Source organism: Panthera uncia, assembly GCF_023721935.1.
Source record: "Panthera uncia isolate 11264 chromosome B2 unlocalized genomic scaffold, Puncia_PCG_1.0 HiC_scaffold_25, whole genome shotgun sequence".
NCBI classification, from domain to species: domain Eukaryota; kingdom Metazoa; phylum Chordata; class Mammalia; order Carnivora; family Felidae; genus Panthera; species Panthera uncia.
Window position 1 is genome coordinate 4634374 of NW_026057581.1, and position 24831 is coordinate 4659204.

The 24831-nt window shown below is 43.1% G+C and overlaps 1 protein-coding gene across 1 annotated transcript in view; it reads left to right on the top strand.

Moving 5' to 3' along the window:
• Positions 1 to 1265: 1265 nt before the first annotated feature.
• The window catches only part of KIAA0319 (KIAA0319 ortholog), a 53989-nt gene continuing 30423 nt past the window's right edge, over positions 1266 to 24831 (top strand). The window contains 9 exon segments of the mRNA XM_049654704.1: positions 1266 to 1357; positions 1442 to 1578; positions 1580 to 1629; positions 4433 to 4525; positions 5969 to 6057; positions 7385 to 7490; positions 8548 to 8644; positions 10084 to 10169; positions 10172 to 10208. Coding sequence (XP_049510661.1) covers positions 1349 to 1357; positions 1442 to 1578; positions 1580 to 1629; positions 4433 to 4525; positions 5969 to 6057; positions 7385 to 7490; positions 8548 to 8644; positions 10084 to 10169; positions 10172 to 10208 — 704 coding nt within the window. The 5' untranslated portion in view covers positions 1266 to 1348.

The window sequence follows — 24831 nt, forward strand, 5'->3', positions numbered from 1 at the left end:
GGGATTCAAAGTATCCAACATGGCACTTTGGCATATTGATTATTTTGAATTGATGGTACCTGGGAAAGTGCCGTGCAAGAAGAACACCGCCCCCACTGTGGTCCCCGAAAGCAGGCCGGAAGTCTGCCATGGGCAAGGTAGCCTCCCTGTGCCAGGAGGGGAGAGGGCACCCTTAGCCCCAAAGACGGGGATTTAGAAAGAGAAGACTGTGCTGGAGAAGCCTGTACAAACACACCTTGTTATTACTTCTTCACCATTAACTACCCCAAGTTCAAATCCCTTTGTCCTTTCAGTTCACAAATCTATTGTTTCTTTGCCTAAAATGTATTAAACTTCCTGTTTTGTTCCCTTCTTTGCACCTCCTTTCTTTCTTGGGCACCTGGGCGTACGTCTGGCACACAAGACTTCAATTTGTTTTTCCTCTGTTAATCAGCCTTTTTGTTACGGGGAGTGGAGGTATCGGGCAGAAAGGTTGGAGAGTAGGAGGGAGAACTTTTTCCTTCCCTGTAACCCACTACCTAGTTTTTAGATGTTGGTCAGTTGATTTTGTCTTGGTCTGATCAATATATTTAAAATTTTATGCTTCATCTTCTTTCAGCCTTGGTTCCTGAAATTTGTTGTTGAAGGGGTTTACGAGTTGCCTCGTAATATCTGAACTGTATGAACTAAAGTATCTAGTAGTTAGTTAATATCAGCAGTGAAGTCAGTTATCTGGTGCCCAGTCACAAAATGTCTCTGTCCTTACTTTCCTCAACTGCAGAATAGACACCAGTTTGTGATTTCAGTAAATACCTGAGGTCCCCTCCCTGGTTTATATTGGTCTTACAGCTTTTCTTTCTGTGGATTTCTCCCTGCACCTCCCCCGTTGGGTCTCCTGTGTTCTTAGCCTGACTTTTACTTACCTGGACCCTATAGTCACTGGCAGTTTAAGCTCAGAAGATAATTTTGATATCATTTTATGAGACTTTCCCCTCTGGCACATAACGTTTAATTTAAAAACTTTAGGTTGGCTAACTTTAACTGTAACTTTAAGTTACAGTTTATGCACATAGATGGTATGACTAGAGATCATTTACTCTAGAAGCCTGGTCTTTGAATGTTCTGATTGTCTTCAGTTACTGCCTTGTTGAATAGGTCGGGGGCTGTGGAGGGTTTTTTTGTGTTTTTTTCTCTTTTCATCTTGAGTGATTTTGGGTGTGCATGTTCACTTACAATAATTGTCCAACCCACAGTTTTCTTTTTTCTTTCATTTTTAATAGATATCAGAGCATATTTGAAAGAGATGGTGTAGAATTCTACTGTTGTGTGATATCAGACGTGGTTTTTCCAATGCCACTGAATCCAATTTATGAGAAAGGTCAGTGACGTTGTATTGCTTGACGAGGGCAGCCATTTTTGTTTTTTCTTTCATAACAATTTGTCTTTGTAATTGATCTCCTAGGTTCTAATGCCTTCCCGTGATCCTCCTCCAGCCAGACCGGAGTTGTGCCCAGCCTCCACAGAGAAGAGGCCGGTTCTGGCCCCCCCATGGAGCACGGAGCATAGCACCCCGAACCTTCCCACTAGCGTCGTCCCTGGCATCCACCCCATCTGAGCCATCTGTGTCTCCCACCGCTGCTCCCGGGACAGGTAGCAGTACTGCTCCTAGTACAGCCGGAAGAAAAGTACAAAAACCTGCTGTAGGAGAGTCGTGACAGCTTTAAAGTTTACTCGTTCCCCCCAGGCGCATCGTTGAGTGTGTCCTAGAAACGGTGCTTACACACCAGGCGTGAAAAGATGAACACACGCTGTCTTTTCCCTCTGTGATCTACAGTGCAGGAAGTGAGACTGACAGACAGGGAGGTGGACGGTTTTCCTATCACCTGGTAAGTGCTGTGACAGGCAGCTGAGGGAGCAGGGGAGGCACCCGGCCTGCCCTCTCAGAAGGGCCGGGAAGCCTCTCCGGAGGCGGTAGCGCCAGGGTAGAGCCAGCCGGCTAAAATGGGGTCACTGCGTTGTTCGGGTCAAGGTGGCGACATGTGTAATAATAGCGATGACTGTTCAGTGAGCACTTAACCGAGCGCTGGGAACCATGCTTAGCATTTCCTGCCCATCACCTCATTCGTTGCCTGTGGAAGAGAGCAGAAGTTCAGGGGGGCTCAGGCGACACTTTGGGAGAGCTGTAAGGAGGCCGTTCTGGCGGGAACTGATTTACGTGAATGAGAGGGAACCAAGGCGTGAGTCTACAATGGTGAGCAGGGCAAGATTTTGAAAGATCTGTAATCTGTGCTAAGGAATTTGTGCTTCATTGGTAAGTAGAGAGAATCTCTGAATGACTTTAGGCAGGAAAATGAAATGATCAGATTGTTTCAAGAAAGTAGTTGACTGGAGGCAAGAAGATCCCTGAGGACCGGAGGGAGTGATTGCAGGGCTGAAGAGAAGAAACCAGATTCGAGCGGTATCAGCTGGAGTCAGTGGGATTTGACGAGTGGTTGACCGGCAGGATGGAAGAAGCAGGACCCTGAGACCGATGAGCGGCTGAAGACGAAACACCAGCAGCCATTGGCATAGAGGTGACTACTGCAGGCTTAGGGCCCAGATCTGACCTTCCAGGGCGGCTGGTGGGTGAGCTAGGGAGAGGCCTGCGAGGAACTTTGGAGACCTCCCTTCTTTAGGAGTTGGAAGAACAGAAGGAGCCTACAGAGAAGCAGGACGTCAAGAGAAGGGCATGGACAGCAGGAAGGAAAGAGAGACTTCTAAGTAGGAAGAGGTCATGAAAGAGCCAGAGGCTGCAGGGATCAGGGTGAGTGCTGAAAAGCTCCCATGAGATTCCCTAATAAGGAAGGTGTTAGAGACCTTGTTTCCTAGGCCATTCTGTGGGCACTGTACCCTGGGGTGACCCTCTCTGCCTGTTCACTTACTTTGGTCCTCGGCGTCAGTAGACAGGAAGGTAATGGCAGAAGAGAAGCTGTGTGGTATATTGGAAAGGACACCAGCTGGGAATTAGGATCCGTGGGTTCTTTTTTTTTTTTTTTTTTAATGTTTGTTTATTTTTGAGAGAGAGAGAGACAGAGCACAAGCAGGGGAGGGGCAGAGAGAGAGGGAGACACAGAATCTGAAGCAGGCTTCAGGCTCTGAGCTGTCAGCACAGAGCCGTACGCAGGCTCAAACTCACGAAATGTGAGATCGTGACCTGAGCTGAAGTCGGGTGCTTAACTGACTGAGCCACCCAGGCGCCCCGGGATCTGTGGGTTCTAATAGCACTATTGCATGGAACTGCTGGAAGGTTAGACGAATTGATCATTTTAAAGCCCTTGGGACCGTGCCTGGTACAGTGTGATCTGCTTTGTGTGTTTGTTGAACTAAATACATTTAAAATAATTAAGTTTTGGTGGCTCTATTTTTACTAATTATTCGTACAACCTTGAGCAGTGTAATTACTTTGCCTTTCTAGGGCTCAGTTCCCGCGTCTGTAACATGATAGGTTTAGACCAGTGTCCCCTCTGGGTCCACAGTTGCTTGACTTTCAGGGCAAAGAATCAGTAGAAATGATGGGTAAGAGGAGATCCGCAGAGAAGCTCGGGAGGCGCCTGCAGCTGGTGCAGGAAGGTACTGGAAGGACTGGGTACTGACAGAAGAGGAGCAGATTTAGTGAGCCACCCATCCAACGCCTCCACGTACCTAAGATCTCTAAAGAGCACTCAGCTTTAAAAAAAAAAAAAAATCTTCGCTTTTCTCCCTGTGACATCCTGACATCTCTCGGCTGTATTTTACAAGTGAGACTAACGTCCAGTGGCGTCTCACCAATTGAATACATCAGTGTTCTGCTGGTTATGGAGACGGTAAATGAACAGTGTTCTGAGTGCTGATCTAGTGGGTAAGTGCTTTTGATGAGAGTGAATGTTCCTGCTGCCTGAGTTAGAATAGCTCTTTCATATGGAGGTTGACCGGGTTTACTCTTAGAAAGGTTCCAAGAGCAAGGCCGTTAGCGACAATTCATGAGGCTGCTATCAGAAGAACTGAGCGGTGTGTGACTAATGATACAGAAACACTCATGATTACACTCCATTTTTTAATAAAAACAGCACATACCAGGGAGGTAAGAGGAGCTTGATGGTAGGAAGGAAAATAGATTCCACCCACAGTACCTGACCTGTTCTGTACAACCTTGTTATCCAACACTGTGCTCACTCATTCCAAATCATTATTTTCTTCAGCTTGTCAACTCACATAGATGGCTTAAAATTTACGAAGTCTGTTCTGCAACAGAATGTGAGTCATGGCTCAGTTCCTAGCCAGAGGAAAAAAGTGTCTTCGATAAATCACAGGAGGAACTATTAGAAAAATATATGTTATTTTATCTTGTGGCTACTAAGAAATAATCTGTTGCAGGGAAGCAGTATAACATCACTATCATATATAAAGGAATGTACTATTTCTAACCAACTTTTAGTGAAACAACTGGTGTCCACTGGAGATAATCTAATAACTTTACCAGAAAATGAAGTTGAACTGAAGGCTTTTGTTGTGCCAGCGCCTCCCGCAGGTGAGAGTTTGACTTTCCTGGGTGACCCCAGGGGCCCCTTAGCTGGGTTGCTCTTAACCGGTCTTTACAGGTACTTTACAGCAGGGATTCATTTTCACAACACTGTGTGAGGTCACGACTGAAGGTTTGGGAGTCGTGGCGAGGCTTTGGTGGTCATAAGCATTGAACCTTAACTGAAATAGTTGAGGGGCGCCTGGGTAGCTCAGTCGGTCAAGTGTCTGACTTCAGCCCGGTTCATGATCTTGTGGTCCATGAGTTCAATCCCCGCGTCGGGCCCTGTGCTGACAGCTCAGAGCCTAGAGCCTGCTTCTGATTCTGTGTCTCCCACTCTCTCTGCCCCTCTGCTGCTCGTGCTCTGTCTGTCTCTCTCTCAAAAATGAATAAATGTTAAAAAATAAAAAACACCATACTGAAGGGGTTTAAAATGGAGGAAGAGTATGGGAAACTCATATAGGACACACCCCTTAATTGGTCCAGACGGAAAGCCATGCATTACTGAAGAGGCAAAGCAAGAGACGTGTTAGAGCAGGAGAGGTTTCCACATCCCAGAGTCCAACCTGTGGTAACCCCCTGCGGAGAGGGGGCGGGAGGGGGCACGAAGCTGTTTTCAGCTACTACGGTGTGGGCAATGGAGCTCTGAGGTACTCAGGATGCCTCACACCAGCTCTTCCAAAAGTGTTTCTCAAAATGCCCTTTCTTCTGCTTGTCCTATGCCCTACTGTTCAGCAAACATGGGAGCCATCCCTCTGACCTGTCAAAGGCATTCTTTCTTAAGGTATATTCGTTCGTAGGGTGTTGGAGGTTTCTCATTCAGGTTAGTCCCTTCATCTGTCCCCTGCCCCCATCACATATGGGTCAAAATTTAAACAGAGATGATAATATTTGGCATTTCCTTTAATCCTATTACTGAGATACTTCGTACTTGAACTAGCATCTCACCGTGGGAGACAACTTCATCTTTATACAGAAGAGTTTAATCTGTTTCTACGTCCTTCAGTAAACCCCCGTGAAGGATGAAACAAATGGAAATCTCCTTGCCTTTTATTAAAAGGAGAAAAAGTACAGTGGGTTATATACTGTGTTGAAATCTATCTATCTATCTATGTATCTATCTATCTTTCTATGTATCTATAGTCACCCTGAAAAGAGAGGAAAGTCATCAAATGCTAACTATGGGATCAGGGAGACTTTTTTTTCCTTTTTCTTTTTTTCTACTTTCCACATTTCATGAATTTTCTGTAAGCTGTGTGTTTCCCTACTAAAACAGAAATTTTCCATTAGAAAGAGAAACTTGCTATTTCTTAGTTGAAAGCTGGTTTCAGGATATGTCCGGCATCTCTTCTGCTGGAATTAGGGCTGTCCTGTCCTTTCCTCTGCCCAGATTGTATATAGTAACTTTTCAGAATTTATGACTACTCACTCGTATTCCTTTTTTGCTCTCAGAGACCACGTACAGCTATCAATGGAGCTTGCTAAGCCACCCGGTAGACTACCGAGATGAAATAAATGAAAGACACATGCAAATGCTTAATGTCTCTCAAATAAGTACCTGGAGACTGGCCGGATATGACAGCACGCCACAGAATTCAGTTCACACTTGAGCTGCTGAACCCTGAAGTCTGTTTTACGATTGAGATCAGAAGGACGATATAAATGAGTCAAGTCACAACCATGTAGATGGGCAGATGGTGAAATGTCAGAATCTCTGTTGAGGTTAAAAAGCCTGTGTTCTAAGTCTCCCTCTCTTGGTAGAGGTAGAGGCATTCTGGTCATCTCTGCTCCGCGAGCAGCCACGTTTCTAGAACTGCCAGCGGTTTGATTCCCGCACACAGATGCTTTGGCCATCACGTACTGCTCCAAGATGTCAGCACCTCACGAGAGGAAACGCTCCCCCTTCCTGGCCCGGAAGGATGAATGAACTGCCTCAGCTGCTAGAGGATCTGGTTTCCCACCTGTGATTATCTCGTCCTTGTTTGCGAGACCGCACGGCCGTGGGTGCTGTGCAATCTCACGTTGGCCTCGAGTCACTGGGCATGGTTCCTCTGAGCGTGGCCCCCAGACTGCTGATGGCCGACTCACCAGAGCGAGTAAAAAGGCGTGATTCCCTTGCACACGAGTTTAAGAACTGCCCCCCTCGGCCAGCCCCGCTCACTTACGCCTCGGTACAGCCCAGGAACACCTGTAGCTCAGCTGCAGGCCTTTCTGGGGGGCAGATGGCCTCTTCAGTGCGACGGGGCACAGGCTTCACACCTGTGGCCATGTCTGCAGGGCTCCGATGAGGCTGTGTCCTGAGCCCCTGTGCTGTACTGACTTCAGGAGGAATGGCTTCTCGGATAGTTTAGGATTTTTTTTTTTTTAAGTATATTTATTTTGACGGAGAGAGAGAGAGAGAAGACACGAGTGGGGGGAGGGGCAGAGAAAGAAGGAGAGAGAATCTCATGCAGGCTCTGAGCTGTCAGCACAGGGCCCACCGTGGGGCTTGAACTCACAGACCATGAGATCATGAGCCGAAGTCAAGAGCTGGACATTTAACCGACTGAGCCACCCATGCGCTCCAGTATCTTAGGACTTTTGAGGCAACGGTCCCATTATGTCTTTTGAGCGTTTACCTGTGTAGCTTTTATTTCTTTTTAAAATTTTTTTTTTCAACGTTTTTTATTTATTTTTGGGACAGAGAGAGACAGAGCATGAACGGGGGAGGGGCAGAGAGAGAGAGGGAGACACAGAATCGGAAACAGGCTCCAGGCTCCGAGCCATCAGCCCAGAGCCCGACGCGGGGCTCGAACTCACGGACCGCGAGATAGTGACCTGGCTGAAGTCGGACGCTTAACCGACTGCGCCACCCAGGCGCCCCTGTAGCTTTTATTTCTGTTGCAGCTGTCAGCAGGACTTGACGCGTTCAAAGTAGCAGTTTCCGGTGAAAATGCCTTTGGAGAAGGATACGCCAGTGTCACTGTTCGGCCAGGTAGGCCCCTGTAGGAGAATGGCCTCGTGTCGTACAGGTGTATCTCTGTTTTTGGTGCCCGAATAAAATGGTAATGGATTTTTTATTTTTACATTTGGCTCTACTATAGAGAAAATAAGCGACAACGATGTGGTGTGTTTTTTGGTTTCCTTTCTCTATTCTGTGCGATTCTCAGTACTGGCTCAGCTCTGCTATTTAAGGCTGCCCGTAGGTTTCTCTGTCCGGCATTTGCTCCGGTCACCCCTCCGCCCCCTTCCTCATGGCTCCGCCTTACCTGCCGCGGAAGGCTTTTTCGGATAGAGTCGGCTGAGCCCCCGAGGGGTCCGGGGAGGCACGCGGTGGGCTTTCGGGCTGCCACCCGCCCCCGGGTCAGTGCATCTGTGTGAATTAGAGACAGGTGGCCCCTCGTCCGGGTGGGCCACCTGTGTGCCGGCTATGCCTCCCAGCCGTTCCCCCAGGGGCTCAAAACTCCCCCGTGTCGGAGGAGCCGGAACCGCAGCCCGTTGCTCCCCTTCGGCACCTACGGTCCACGTCGCGCGATGAAGCCCTGGGTTGTTATTTCCCAGGTTATTACCTGGTTATCACCATGTCCCCTGAGCCGGGACTCAGCCTGCAAAAATGTAAACCTGCACACAAGCTGCTAAATTGACCGGAAGGTTGCAAAACTTGAGGAAGTACTCTCCGCAGCTGAGGCCTGTGGGCCAGACACCTTCTTGACAGGACATTTATAACCAACTTTAAAAAAAAATTTTTTTTTAGTGTTTATTGACTTTTGAGAGAGAGACAGAGTGTGAGTGGGGGAGGAGCAGAGAGAGAGAGAGGGAGGGAGACACAGAATCGGAAGCAGGCTCCAGGCTCCGAGCTGTCAGCACACAGCCCGACGCGGGGCTCGAACTCACGAACCCTGAGATCATGACGTGAGCTGAAGTCGGACGCTTAACCGACGGAGCCACCCTGGTGCCCCTATAACCAACTCTTAAAAAGCAGACGCTATACTGGGGTTATGATATACACACACATAGCAGGCTCAGCCAGTGTCCCTTTCTCTGTCCTACAGCCAGAAGAGTCAACCTGCCCCCCACGGCAGTGGTTTCTCCCCAGGTGCAAGCGCTCACCCTGCCTTTGACGTCAGCCTTCATCGACGGCAGCCATGGGTATCTGGGACAAGTCACGGTCTCTCCGCCCCATGGGCCGCGAGGTTTATCGGTGCTCCTTGTGGAGGCCGGGAGACCTCGCACACCAGTGTGGATGCGGGAGCGTCTTCCTCATGGGGCATGTAGCTCCCAGCCCTTCAGGTGCCTCGTCACGGCCTTTGTCTCATGTGTGTCTCACTTGCCTGTGGAAACTTCTTCGGGGCCCAGCCATTGGATTTGGAATTAAAGCCATTGTCAGCACATCTCCTTTTGACGTAGCGAATGAGATGAGCAACAGGAAAATCACTTTAATGCACACAAGAGGGGTTGCCTTCGTCCAGGGTGGGTTGTGTTGTGTTAATTCAGTCAGAGTTCATTCCTTTTCTTACACGTGGAAGGGGCCCCTGTGTGACTACAGGCGTTCGTGCAAATGACAGTGGATGGTAAACATCCCCTACGTTTGACAGTACGTTCGTATAGATAGATCAAGATATAGGACAGCGTATGACAAAGTATGATCAGTCTCAGCGTAACCGGTATTTGCATATGTGTGCAGTTAATCACAAAGCTAATACCAGATCCTGTAAAGAATAGATCCTTGGTTGTTGGAAGGAGAGTACTTGTCAGCCGCTAATGCTGTTCCATTTTGCAAATATACAGAATTCCCACTGACGTGATCATTTGTGTCTATTCAGATATCACTATCCACATTTCCCTCTTCACAACCTGAAAAAAAAGCATATTTCAGATGAAACTATTTACATGAGGACATGTACTGCATTTTGATTTCTCTAATTCAGGACCACTCAGGTACAGGAAACTGTTTGGGATTATTCGTGTGTCGCACCAACTAGTTCTTTCTTTAACTGAATTAAATGCAGCTGACTCCCTTCCGGGTCTAAATGTCTGTGATTCTGTGTGGCCCGTTTTGTTTTGTTCTCTTTCGAAGCAGAAATGGGCAGTTTTCTTACAAGGTACTACCTTTCTTTGGATTTACACCTCAATGATTAGGGTTGTAAAAGGTGTCTCATAAAGTACGTATAAGTGTCTCTTAGTTCTTTATGAATCTGTCAGTTCAGATACCTCTGTCAGATCATCAGAAGGGTATCATGTTCTAGGGTGGGGTGAGTAGAAAAAGCATTTCAGTGTGCTGCATCTGTTTGACTCCTGTTTTTTGTTTTTTTTTTTTAAAGCAATAGCACCTGTCAGTGTGTTTTTTAAGATTCACAACCGAGCGCAAACAGCCCTCTCAAATCTGGTGGAAATTCGGGAGAACAACAGTGATGATAGTCCAGGGAGAAGAAGAAATCCCCCTGGTAGCACATAATACACGGCCATTGATTTCTGTGTAATTATGCGATTTCATACAAAAACAAATTGAAGTATGAGGACTGTAAATTACAAAATTGTACGGTTCTTGCATTTCATTCTAGGTTTCACTTTTAAATCTTTCTAGAAAGTACAGACAACATGAGAATAGTGAGTTATCGCTGGGAAGGAATTAATGGCCCCTTCAGAGAGGAGACCCCCGCCAAGTCCCCCGTCTTAGTCTGTCTAACCTTGTTCCCGGAAACTATACTTTCAGGCAAGTGGTTCCCCCACCTTTACTGTGCTTTCTCATACTTATGTGTTGAGTAGTTCCTTGGATCGATGCCTATAAAATATACTGTGCTGCTTCTCATTTCAGTCGTGAGGCGAGGTGGATTTGGTTTCCTTGGGGGTTTTGGGTGGCAGCGACTTGAGACTGAAGTCCTCACTGATGGATGTGTATTATAAGTGCTGGCTTGTTGGAGGCGTTCGGTTTTGGTTGTCAGGAATGGTATGTTGCTGTCGTATTTAAAAAAATTTTTTTGTAATGTTCATTTATTTTTGGGAGGGAGATAGAGTGTGAGTGGGGGAGGGGCAGAGAGAGAGGGGGAGACACAGAATCCGAAGCAGGCTCCAGGCTCTGAGTTGTCAGCACAGAGCCCGACGTGGGACTTGAACCCATGAACTGCGAGATCATGACCTGAGCTGAAGTCGGATGCTTAACCTACTGAGCCATCCAGGCGCCCCTCACATCTTTTTGCTGTGTCGAGTTCTGTAAGAGAAAGTTTGTGTCTTCAGAGTCAAAGTGAGGCAGCGTATGATTTATCTGTTTTCTCTGTTTCTTTTCATAACTCATATTTTTTATTTTTTTAAGTGTACTTATTTTGAGAGAGAGCGTGCACGCATGTGCAGGGGAGGGGCAGAGAGAGGGAAAGCAGGCTCCGGCGCCGTAAGCACAGAGCCCAAAGTGGGGCTTGAAGTCACAAACTGTGAGATCATGACCTGAGTCGAAATCAAGAGTCAGACACTTAACCAACTGAGCCACCCGGGCGCCCCTGTGATTTGTTCCTTTTTATTCCTGAGTACTATTCCAACATACGGATGTACCACGATGTATTTATCCTTCCATCTAGTATGGATAGTATGAACATCTGTACTGTTTACAGCCTTAAAAACATTTTTTAAATTTTTTTTTATGTTTATTTTTGAAGGAGAGGGAGAGACCAAGCGTGAGCTGGGGAGGGGCACACAGAGAGAGACACACACACACACGTGCGCGCGCACACACACACACACACACACACACACACACGGAGACACAGAATCCAAAGCAGGCTCCAGGCTCCAAGCTGTCAGCACAGAGCCTGACGTGAAGCTTGAACCCATGAATCGTGAAATCATGACCTGAGCCCAAGTTGGATGCTTAACTGACTACGCCACCCAGGCACCCCAGGCTGTTTACAGCTTTGAGCTATTACAAATAAAGCTGCCATTAATATTTGTTACAAGTCTTTGTGTGGACAGATATTTTTATTTCGGGGGGGTAAGGTATCCAAGAGTGGAAAGGTCAGGTTCTGTGGTGAGTTTAAGTTTAATATTTTAAGAAATGGCCAAATTCTTTCCTGAGGTGGCTGTAGTATTTTACAATCCCACCTTCCGTGTGTGAGAGTTCCAGTCTCCACATCCTCACCAGTACTTGGTATACTTACTCTTTTTAATTTCATCTAATTTGATGGGTGGTAGTGTCTCATTATGGTTTTAATTTGCATTTTCCTGATGGCTGATGATATTAAGCATATTTTCAGGTGCTTATTGACCGTTCATATAACTTTTTAAGGTTTTTTTTTTATTACATTTATTTGTTTTTGAGAGAGAGAGTGAGACAGAGTGTGAGCAGGGGAGGGGCAGAGAGAGAAGGAGACAGAATCTGAAGCAGCCTCCAGGTTCTGAGCTGTCAGCACAGAGCCTGACGCAGGGTTTGAGCTCACAAACCATGAGATCATGACTTGAGCCAAAGTCGGACAGTCAACCGAGGCGCCCCCATTCATATAACTTCTTTTGGGAAGTATCCTTTTCCTATTTTATTTTTTAAATACCCTTTTATTTTTTTTAAGTAAACTAACCCCAATGTGGGACCTAAACTCATGACCCCAAGACCAAGAGTTTCAATGCTCTATTGACTGAGCCAGTCAGGTGCCCCTCCTTTTCTTATTTTGAAAATTGCATTGGGGTGTGTGAGTGGCTCAGATGGTTGAGGGTCCAACTCTTGATTTTGGCTCAGGTCATGATCCCAGGGGTCATGGGATCAAGCCCCGCATGGGGCTCTGCGCTTAGTGTAGAGCCTGCTTGAGAGTCTCCCTCTGCCCCCTCCTCTGTTCACACTCACGCACACGTGCTCTCTCATAAATAAACAAACAAACAAATAAATAAATAAATAAAATTGTAATTTTGTTCCTATTTAGTTGTAAGAGTCTATACATTCTGAAGTAGTACGTTCATTATTTTGTTTTGTTTTATTTTATTGCATTATGTTTATTTATTTTGAGAGAGTGAGGGAACAGAGGAGGGGCGGAGACAGGGAATCCCAAGCAGGCTTTGCACTGTCAGCGCAGAGCCCGATGCAGGGCTCAATCCCATGAACCATGAGATCATGACCTGAGCTGAAATCAAGAGTTGGTTGCTTAACTGACTGAGCCATCCAGGTGCCCTGAAACAACTTTATTATTTTATATATGTGTTGTGGATATTTCCTGCCAGTATATGACTTTTTATTAATCTTTCAAAGAGGAAAAGTTTTGAATTTCTATTAGGTGTGATTCATCAATTTTTTTTTCTTTTTTTTCATGCTTTTTGTGTTCTGTTTTAAGTAACCATTGCCTATCCCAAGACTTCAAAGATTTCCTATGGTTTTTTCCTAGAACTTTTGTAGTTCTAGGTTTTATATTCAGATCTAGGATCTATTTTGAGTTATTTTTATGTATTGTGTGATATTTTTGAATGTTAAATCAACCTTGTGTTCATGGGTTAAATGCTATATGGTCATTATATCCTTTTCATTTAGCCTTAGATTAAACTTACTACTATTTTGCTAAGGGTTTTTTGTCTTCATGAAAGGTATTGGTCTATGCCTTTCTCTTCTTGCAATGTCTTTCTCAACTTAGGGTCTGAGGATCACACTGGCCTATTAAAACAAGCTGGCTAGTGATCCATTCCTTCTTCTCTTTCTTAAACATTTGTGAACAACTGGTGGTATTTCTTCTTGAATATTTTATAGAATTCACCGGTAAAATCACCTGGGCCTGGAATTTTCTTTTTGGGAAAGTTTTTCTGGTTTTGTTTTAAATGGATGCTATTTATTATTTTTTTACATGTTTATTTATTTATTTTTTGAGAGTGAGAGAGTGTGAGCAGGGTAGTGGCAGAGAGAGAGGGGGAGAGAGAATCCCAAGTAGGCTCTGTGTTGTCAGCACAGAGCTCCACGTGGGGCTCAATCTCATGGACTGAGAGATCGTGACCTGAGCCAAAACCAAGAGTCAGATGCTTAATGGACAGAGCTACCCAGATGCCCTTCTTTTTGGAAAAGTTTTGGGTAACAAATGCAGTTTTTAAAATAGTAGTAAGGCTGTTTAGGTTTTCTGTTTTTGTTTTTTTTCTTGTGGTTTGTGGTAAGTTGCATTTTTCAAGAATTCTGCCTGTTCCATCTAAATTGTCAGATTTGTTGGTTCAGGGGCGCCTGGGTGGCTCGGTCGGTTGGGCGTCCGACTTCGGCTCAGGTCATGATCTCACGGTCTGTGGGTTCGAGCCCCGCGTCAGGCTCTGTGCTGACCACCCAGAGCCTGGAGCCTGTTCAGATTCTGTGTCTCCCTCTCTCTCTGACCCTCCCCTGTTCATGCTCTGTCTCTCTCTGTCTCAAAAATAAATAAACGTTAAAAAAAAAAAAAGATTTGTTGGTTCAAAGGATTTCATAAGTATTTTCATATTATCCTTTCATGTCTGTAGGGTCTGTGGTGATAACCCCATCTTCATTTCCACCATTGGTGATTTGTGTTCTCTTTTCTTCTTGATCCGTGTGATTAAGGTTTTTGTTAATTTTGTTTATATTTTCAAACTAATCATTAACATAACTAGAGCTTTGCTTATTTTGTCTGTTTTTTAATTTGTTGATTTCTGCTCTTATCTCTACTATTTCTTTACTTCTGTTTACTTTGGTTTACTTTGCTCTTCTTATAAATTCTTAGACCAGAATCTTGGATCATTCATATTAGATCTTCCTTGAATGTCTATAAAGCTTTTAAAACTATAATTTTCCTCCACTATTTGCCTGTATCATAAACATTTTGGTTTACTACATTTTTAAGATCTCATATACCACTTTAAGAATCCAATGATTTCAAAGAAAGAGCATATACTCGTACTTCTGTGAAATCCATCCATGGGTCTATCAATGCATCCATATATTTATAAATCTTCTGAAGTCTGACTAGGATGTTTTAAAAAATATTTTTTTAATGTTTATTTACTTTTGAGAGAGACAGAGACAGAGTGTTAGTGGTGGAGGGGCAGAGAGAGGGAGATACAGAATCTGAAGCAGGCTCCAGGCTCTGAGCTGTCAGCGCAGAGCTTGACCTGGGGCTTGAACTCATGGACTGCGAGATCATGACCTGAGCTGAAATCAGATGCCCAACCGACTGAGCCACCCAGTCACGCCAGAGTCTGATTAGGTTAAGAAGCTCCCAAGCATCTGACTGGATTCATCTCTGGAGCATTTTAAATTGTTTGTATGTTGTGAAAACTTCTGTTTTGGTCTATTTGTAATATCAGTTTAAGAAGCACTCTACTGCATTAGTATAGCTATCATTTAAAAACTGGAAAATAGCACGTGTGGGTGAGGATATGACGAAATGGGAGCCCTTGTGCATTGCTGGTAGGAGTGTAAAGTTACGCAGCTGCTTGGAAGACAGTTTGGCAGTTCCCCAAAAGAGTAAACCTAGAATGACCGTATCTGCAGTCTCACTTGTAGGTATGTACACCCAGAAGAATTGGCAGCAGGATTCGTACTTGCATACCATCTTAGTCTGTTTGGACGATTACAGCAAAAGTACTAGAGTCTGGGTGGCTTAGAAATGACAGAAATTTGTTCCTCATAGTGCTGGAGGCTAGGCAGTCCAAGATTAGGGTGCCGGCAGCTTGGGTGTCTGGTGAGGGTCCGTTTCCTCGTTCATAGACAGCCACTTTCTCGCTGTGTCCTCACATGGCAGAAGGATTGAGGAAGGGGTGAGGGAGCTCTCTGAGGTCTCTTTCACAGGGGCACCGATCCCATTCTCTGCCCTAATGATCTAATCACCTCTTGAAGGCCCCACTTCAAAGTACCAATCACATCAGGGTTAGGTTTCATCATACGAATTTGAGGCGGGAGACACAAATATTCAGTCTGTAACATGCACCAATGTTCATAGCAGCATTCCTCATAATAGCCAAAAGGTGGGACAGCCAAAATGTCCATCCACAGATGAAGGGGTCAGCAAAATGTGGTACACGCATATAATGGAATATTATTCAGCCTCAGAAAACGAAATTCTGACATATAGTATAACATGGATGAACCTTAAAGACATTAGGTGAAGTGAATGAAGCCATTCACAAGGGACAGACGATCCCACTTACATGAGGTAGAGTAGACGAATTCATAGAGATAGAAAGCAGAATAGTGGTCGCCCTGGGCGGGGGGATGGGAGAGGGGAAATGTGGAGTTAGTGCTTAATGGATACAGAGTTTCGGTTTGGGATGATGACAAAGTTCTGGAAATGGATGGCCATAGGGATTACACAATAGTGTAAATGTACTTAATACCACTGAATTACATAGTTAAAAATAGTTAAAATGGTACTTTTTATTTTATATATTCTTCACCATACTAAAAGAGACAAAGAATGACAGACAGACAGACTTAGCTAGTTCTGAAAGCTTATTTTATTTTTTATTTTTATTTTTTTTTCAACATTTATTTATTTTTGGGACAGAGAGAGACAGAGCATGAACGGGGGAGGGGCAGAGAGAGAGGGAGACACAGAATCGGAAACAGGCTCCAGGCTCTGAGCCATCAGCCCAGAGCCTGACGCGGGGCTCAAACTCACGGAGCGTGAGATCGTGACCTGGATGAAGTCGGATGCCTAACCGACTGCGCCACCCGGGCACCCCTGAAAGCTTATTTTATTATTAAGAGTGGATCCCGAGGAATCTGTAGGCTCTGTGAAAGCTGGGTGAGCAGCCACATGGGGCATCCAATGTTCATGTGTGTCTGTTTTTTTTTTTTTAACTTTATTATTTTTTTAGAGCAGTTTTAGGTTTTACAGTAAAATTGACAGGAAGGTGCAGAGATTCCCCACATGCCTTCTGCCCCGACCTATGCATAACTGCCCCCATCATGAACATCATTCGCAAGCATTGTATGTATTTTACCCAGGATGAGTCAACACTAATATATCCTAATCAGTTGAAGCCTATAGTTCAAGCCTACAGCCTTAGGGTTCCTTCTTGCTGTTGTACATTCTGTGGGTTTGGACAAATGTGTAATGGCAGATGGCTATCATAATCTCATACATCGATATCGCGCAGGTATCTATCGTGTTCTCTCCCCCAAAATCCTCTGTGCTCCACTAATTCATCTGTCTCCCCTGCCCCCTCTCTGGTAAACACTGATCTTTTTACTGTCTTCATAGTTTTGCCTCTTCCAGAATGTCATATACTCAGAATTGTGCAGTCAGTAGCCTTCTCAGATCGGCTTCTTTTACTTCGTAAAGTGCATTTATGGCTCTTCTTTGCCCTTTCATGGCTTGATAGCTCATTTCTTTTTAGCACTGAGTCATATTCCATTGTCTGGATGGATCACAGTTTATTTCTCCATTGACCCAATGCAAATAAAGCTGCCATAAATATCCATGTACAGATTTTCGTGTGGACTTAAGCCTTCAGCTCCTTTGGGCAGATCCCAAGGAGTGTGAGTGCTGGATCATACGGTAAGAATATGTTCAGGTTTTGAAAGAAACCAGCAAGCTGTCTTGCAAAGTGGCTGGACCTTTGGCTTTCCCACCTGCAGTGAAGGAGAGCTTTTCTACACCCTCACCAGCACTGGGTGCCATCAGTGTTTCGACTTTGGCCATTCAGACAGGTGTGTGGTGCTCTCTCATTGTTGTTTTAATTTGCATTTGCTCCCATGACGACGTGAGGTGGGGCCTCTTTTCCTCTGCCTGTTTGCCTTCGGCATGTCTCTGGGGCGGGGTCTGTGTGTTTATTTTTAGTTTACCCCCTTGGCAAGGCAGTCACAGCTCCATCCAGAAGAGATACAGGGTTTCAAGAGACAAGTTAATAATATACTTGTTATATATACAAGTTAATATATACAATATATATACAAGTTAATAATATACTTTTCTTCTTATGGTAAGAATAAAGCAGGGGTGCCTGGGTGTCTCAGTTGGTTGAGCATCCGACTTCGGCTCAGGACACGAACTCATGGTTTGTGGGTTCAAGCCCTGCATTGGGCTCTGTACTGACAGTGTGGAGCCTGCTTGGGATTCATTCTCTCTCTCTCCCTCCCTCCCTCCCTCTCTCTCTCTCTCCCTCCCTCCCTCCCTCCCTCCCCGTCCCTGTCCCACTCTCTCTCCCTCTCTCAAAATAAATAAATAAACTTAAGAAAAAAAAAACCTTTAAAAGAGAATAATGCACATTTGCCATAAAAATTTTTAAAAACTCATCATGTATCTATAATTAGAAAGAAAAAATATCCCTCATGAGTCTGTCTGGAAATAAACACCCTTAACTGTATGGCATTTATGTTTATGGTCTTTTTTCTGTACCTGCATGAACTTAAAACATTTTTTTTCTTATTAGATCAAAATGTATAGGATGTTTAGAAGCTATCTTCTAGATTTTTTTTTTTTTTTTTTTGATGTGTGGATTACATGCACATGGAGCAAATCTTCCAGGATTTTCTGGACTTGTTTAAATTTTTTTTTTTAACGTTTATTCATTTTTGAGAGACAGAGACAGAGCGTGAGTGGGGAAGCGGCAGAGAGAGGGAGACACAGAATCCAAAGCAGGCTCCAGACTCCGAGCCATCAGCACAGAGCCCTATGCAGGCTCAAACTCACGAAATGTGAGATCATGACCTGAGCTGAAGTCGGGTGCTTAACTGACTGAGCCACCCAGGCGCCCCTATATTTAATGAAAATTTAAAAGTTTTATCTTTCACATCTAAGTTTTTATACTGTTGTGAGAGCCAGTCTAATTTTCCCTATATGCATAATCAGCCAGTTGTCCCAGTACCGTTTATTGGCCGGTTGGGCATATATTTTCCCAGTCTGCAGGTCACAACTCTGTCAATTTCTCACGCGTGTGTGGGTCTGCATTTGGATTCCATGTATCATGAATATCCACATCAGTAAATATTCTGTAACATCATGTTTGGTGCTGTGCTGATACATTGTATTTTATTAATTGGGCCCCATTACCTTTTGGGATGAGCACTGGGTGTTGTATGGAAACCAATTTGACAATAAATTTCATATATTGAAAAAATAAATAAATAAATAAATAAATACACAAAAAATAAAGAGAAAGAAGAAAAAAAAGGAAAGAAAAAAAAATTGGGCCCCATTATTCAGTGTTTGGGCTAACATCCTTACAGTTAAATTTAGGAGTACAAGTAAAATCTCCGGTCAGAGTCCTGTATGTTTTTAAGGAGTTTGTCATATGTTGCCAAATCATTGCTTACTTTTATCTGAGGGTTTTACTAAGGTAGACTTGTGGGAGAGCTTCATCATATAAAACCTTGTGCGAACTTCAGAAAAATTATTATTAAAACCCTTTCTCTAGCACTTATTTGTTGGGATAAAATTTATGTATAGTGAAATGTCACTTTGCGAGGTACTTTTGATTCATTTTTTTTTCAAGTTTTTATTTAAATTGTACTTAGTTAACATAGAGCACAATATTGGTTTCAGGAGTAGAATTCAGTGATTCAACACTTACATACAACACGCAGTGCTTATCACAAGTGTCCTTTTTAATACCCATCCCCCACCTAGCCCATTCCTTCCTCCCCCTCCATCAACCCTTAGTTTGTTCTGTATCGTTAAGAGTCTCTTATGGCTTGTTTCCCTTTCTTTTTTCCTCTTCCTTCCCTTATCTTCATCTGTTCTGTTTCTTAAATTTCACATATGAATGAAACACATGATACTTGTTTATCTCTGACTGACTTAAATGGCTTAGCATAAAACACTGTAGTTCCATCCACGTTGGAAATGGCGAGATTTCATTCTTTTTCATGGTTGAGTAGTATTCCATTGTGTATATATACCACCTTTTCTTCATTCATCAGTTGGTGGACATTTGGGCTCTCTCCATAGTTTGCTGTTGTTGATAATGCTGCTACAAAGATTGGAGTTCAATTGAATCTGTATTTTTGTATCCTTGAGTAAATGCCTAGTAGTGCAATTGCTGGGTCATAGGGTAGTTCTATGTTTTACTCTTTGAGGAAACTACATGCTGTTTTCCATGGTGGCTGCACCAGTTTGCATTCCCACGAACAGTATGAGAGGGTTCCCCTTTGTCCACATCCTCACCAACATGTGTGGTTTCTTGTGTTGTTAATCTTAGCCATTCTTATGGGTGTTAGGTGATAACTCATTGTACTTTTGATTTGCATTTCCCTGATGATGAATGATGTTGAACATCTTTTCATGTGTCTGTTGGCCATCTGTATGTCTTTAACGAATGTCTTTTCACATCTTCTGCCCATTCCTTAACTGGATTATTTATTTTTGGGGTGTTGAGTTGATAAGTTCTTTATAAATTTTGATACTAACCCTTTACCAGATATGTCATATGCAAATATCTTCTCCCATTCCGTCAGTTGCCTTTTAGTTTTGCTGATTGTTTCCTTCACTGTGCAGAAGGTTTTTATTTTGATGAGGTCCCGATAGTTCATTTTTGCTTTTGTTTCCCAGAGACGTGTTGAGTAAGAAATTGCCGCGGCCGAAGTCAGAGAGGTTTTTGCCTGCTTTCTCCTCTAGTATTTTGATGGCTTCCTGTCTTACGTTTAGGTCTTTCATCCATTTTGAGTTTTTGTGTCTGGTGTAAGAAAGTGGTCCAGGTTCATTCTTCTGCATGTTGCTGTCCAGTTTTCCCAGCACCACTTGCTGAAGAGACTGTCTTTATTCCATTGGATATTCTGTCCTGCTTTGTCAAAGAGGATATTTATTCCATTGGATATTCTTTATTCCATTGGATATTCTTTATTCCATTGGATATTCTGTCCTGCTTTGTCACAGACATATGACTGGTTGGCCATATGTCTGTGGGTCCATTTCTGGGTTCTCTGTTCTGTTCCATTGATCTCAGTGTCTGTTCTTGTGCCAGTACTGTCTTGATGATTACAGCTTTGTAATACAGCCTGAAGTCTGGGATTGTGATGCCTCCAGCTTTGGTTTTCTTCTTCAAAATTACTTTGGCTATTCAGGGCCTTTTGTGGTTCCATATGAATTTTAGGATTGCTTGTTCTAGCTCTGTATAGAATGCTGGTGTTATTTTGATAGGGATTGGATTGAATATGTAGATTGCTTTGGGTAGTATTGACATTTTAACAATATTTGTTCTTCCTATCCAGGAGCATGGAATCTTTTTCCATTTTTTTGTGTCTTCTTCAATTTCTTTCATAAGCTTCTATAGTTTTCAGTGTACAGATTTTTCACCTGTTTCGTTAAATTTATTCCTAGGTATTTTATTATGGTTTTTGGTGCAGTTGTAAATGGGATCGAGTCCTTGATTTCCCTTTCTGTTGCTTCATTATTGGTGTATAGGAATGCAATCGATTTCTGTGCATTGATTTTTATATCCTTCAACTTTGCTGCATTCATGGATCAGTTCTAGCAAGTTTTTGGTAGAATCTTGGGTTTTCCATACAGAGTGTCATGTCAGCTGCAAAGAGTGAAAGTTTGGCCTCCTCCTGGCCAATTTGGATGCCTTTGATGTCTTTGTGTTGTCTGTTTGATGAAGCTAAGACTGACAATACTATGTTGAATAACAGTGGTGAGAGTGGACATCCCTGTCTTGTTCCTGACCTTAGGGAGGAAGCTCTGTTTTTCTCCATTGAGGATGATGTTAGCGTTGGGTCTTTCATATATGGCATTTACGATCTTGAGGTGATCCTTCTATCCCTACTTTATTGAGGGTTTTTTTGAAGAAATTATGCTGTATTTTGTCAAATGCTTTCTCTGCATCTGTTGAGAGAATCATGTGGTTCTTGTCCTTTCTTTTATTGAGGTGATGTATCACATTGATTGTTTTGTGGATATTGAACCAGCCCTGCATCCCAGGTATAAATCCCACTTGGTCATGGTGAATAATTTTTTTAATGTATTGTTGGATCTGGTTGGCTAGTATTTTGTTGAGGAGTTTTGCGTCCATGTTTATCAGGGAAATTGGTCTATAGTTCTCCTTTTTAGTGGGGTCTTTGTCTGGTTTTGGAATCAAGGTAATGCTGGCTTCATAGAAAGACTATGGAAGTTTTCCTTCCATTTCTATTTTTTGGAACAGCTTCAAGAGAATAGGTGTTAACTCTTCTTTAAATGTTTGGTAGAATTCCCCTGGAAAGCCATCCAGCCCTGGACTCTTGTTATTTGGGAGATTTTTTATTACTAATTCAATTTCTTTACTTGTAATGGGTCTGTTCAAATTTTCTATTTCTTCCTGTTTCAGTTTTGGTATATATATTTCTAGGAATTTGTCCATTTCTTCCAGATTGCCCATTTTTTTGGCATATAAGTCCTCATAATATTCTCTTACTATTATTTGTATTTCTGCTATGTTTGTTGTGATCTGTCCTCTTTCATTCTTGATTTTATTTGTTTGAGTCCTTTCCTTTTTCTTCTTGATCAAACCGGCTAGGAGTTTATCGGTTTTGTGAGTTTTTTCAAAGAACTAGCTTCTGGTTTCATTGATCTGTTCCACTGTTTTATTGCTTTCAATAGCAATGATTTCTGCTCTAATCTTTATTATTTCCTGTCTTCTGTTTTGGGGTTTTATTTGCTCTTCTTTTTCTAGCTCTTTAAGGTGTGAGGTTAGGTTGTGTATCTGTGACCTTTCTTCCTTCTTTAGGAAGGCCTGGATTGCTATATACTTTCCTCTTATGACAGCCTTTGCTGTGTCCCAGAGGTTTTGGGCTGTGGTGTTACCATTTTCATTGGCTTCTATGTACTTTTTAATTTCCTTTCTAACTTTTTGGTCAGCCCATTCATTCCTTAGTAGGATGTTCTCTAGTCTCCAAGTATTTCTTATCTTTCCACATTTTTTCTTGTTTTTGATTTTGAGTTGCACAGCACTGTGGTCTGAAAATATGCACGGTATGATCTGTATCTTTTTGTACTTGTTGAGGGCTGATTTGTGTCCTAGTATGTGATCTATTCTGGAGAACATCCCATGTACACTGGAGAAGAATGTGTATTCTGCTGCTTTAGTGTCATAGACTCTTAGTCTAACATTCTTTCTTGTCCAGCAAGAGAGTGGATGCGAGATTGAAACCGAGAGATGGCTAATGTCTGGGAAAAGACAAGAGCCCTGAATAAGGGTCCTTGATCCATATTTATTAAGATCAGAATGCTTACAAACGTGATGGGCCTGCACAAACAGACAATGAATCTTTGAACATTAACTCAACGGTATGAGGGAAAAGGGGTTTTGAGGATATACAGTGTTTGGGGTTTGGGTCAATATAAAAAAAATCCTGGTGCTGGGCAGATGGGCAGATGGTTGTTAATGACAGACAGGAGGTGCCATGTCTGTTTGTCTTAGCTAGCTTAGGGGATGAGACAGAGCAAGTAACCTCAGGGTTAACAAGGCACCTTTTCTTTTACTAATCAGCTCCCATCTGGGCAGCTTCACCTGCAGTGGTTAATAGCCCTATATACCTGATTTGGTCCTTCCTTCCTATGAAAGCAGCTTTCTGCTATAGCACTAAATTAGGGGGCGCTTTTGCCCTGAATATCTAATCTTGCTTATACATTTATAAGCATTTATAAAGTTTTTATAAATAAATATATAAATTTACAATTCATATACATTTGTATGGGGGTGTTTTCCCCCCTCTCTATTCTGGGGGCCTTGTCCCCCCATCCTTGGGGCTTTGGCCCCCCCTACCCTATTCTGGGGGCCTTTGCCCCCCCTCTGCTCTATCCTGTGGGCCTAATCTTGTTTATGCAAGCTTGGGTGTGAGCATGCTATGGCTTTGTAATTCTTTATGCCTTGTTAACCCATCAGTGCAGGCTCAGGGAATTCCTAAGCTTATTCCCCCTACTTTAAGATGAAATGTTCTGAATATATCTGTTAAGTTCATCTGGTCCAGTGTGTCATTCAGAGCCATTGTTTCCTTGTTGATTTTGTGTTTAGAGGATCTGTCCATTGCTGTTAGTGGGGTGTTGAAGTCCCCTACTATTATGGTATTATCAATGAGTTTCTTTATGTTTGTGATTAATTGATTTATACATTTGGATGCTCTCACATTTGGAGCATAAATGTTTACAATTGTTAGATCTTCTTGGTGGATAGACCCCTTAATTATGATATAATGCCCTTCTTCATCTCTTTATTTTAAAGTCTAGATTGTCTGATATCAAGTATGGCTACTCTGGCTTTCTTTTAGTGACTGTTAGCATGATAGATGGTTCTCCATCCCCTTTCTTTCAATCTGAAGGTGTATTTAGGTCTAAAGTGGGTCTCTTGTAAACAGCATATAGATGGATCTTGTTTTCTCATCCATTCTGTTACCCTATGTATTTTGATTGGGACATTTAGTCCTTTGACGTTTAGAGTGAGTACTGAAAGATACGAATTTATTGCCATTGTGTTGCCTGTAGAGTTGGAGTTTCTGGTGGCATTCTCTGTTCCTTTCTAGTCTTTGTTGCTTTTGGTCCTTTTTTTCTCCTCCCCCCCCATCTTTTCTCCTCTCAGAGAGTCCCCCTTAAAATTTCTTGCAGGGCTGGTTTAGTGATCAAGAACTCCTTTAATTTTTGTTTGTCTGTGAAACTTTTTATCTCTCCTTCTATTTTGAATGACAGCCTTGCTGGATAAAGAATTCTTGGCTGCATAGTTTTCCAATTCAGCACATTGAATATATCCTGCCACTCCTTTCTGGCTTACCAAGTTTCTGTGGATAGGTCTGTTGCAAACCTGATCTGTTTTCCCTTGTAGGGTAGGGAATTTTTTCCCTTGTTGCTTTCATGATTCTTTCCTTGCTTGAGGATTTTGTGAATTTGACTATGATATGCCCTGTTGATGGTTGGTTTTTGTTGAATCTAATGGGGGTCCTCTGTGCTTCCTGGATTTTGATGTCTGTGTCTTTCCCCAGGTTAGGAAAGTTTTCTGCTGTGATTTGCTCACATAACCTATCCACCATTTCTTCTCTCTCTTCATCTTCGGGGTCCCCTCTGATTCTGATGCTGTTGCTTTTTAATGAGTCACTAATTTCTCTCTTTCTTAAATCGTGCTCTTTTGCCTTAATCTCCCTTGTTTTTTCTACTTCATTGTTTTCCCTAAGTTTCTCATCTGTATTGCTGATTGTCTGCTCTGACTGTGACTCATCCATCCTTGCTGCTGTGGCATCTGTTCAAGATTGCAGCTCAGTTATAACATTTTTTATTTCATCCCGACTAGCTTTTACCTCCATAGAAAGGGATTCTAAACTGTTTTCAACCCCAGCTAGCATTCTTAATATCATGATTCTAAATTCTGGTTCAGACATCTTGCTTGTATCTGTGTTAAGTCCTTGGCTGTCATTTCTTCCTGTTCTTTCTTTTGGGGTGAATTCCTTCATTTCATCATTTTGAAGGAAGAAAAGGAATTAATAA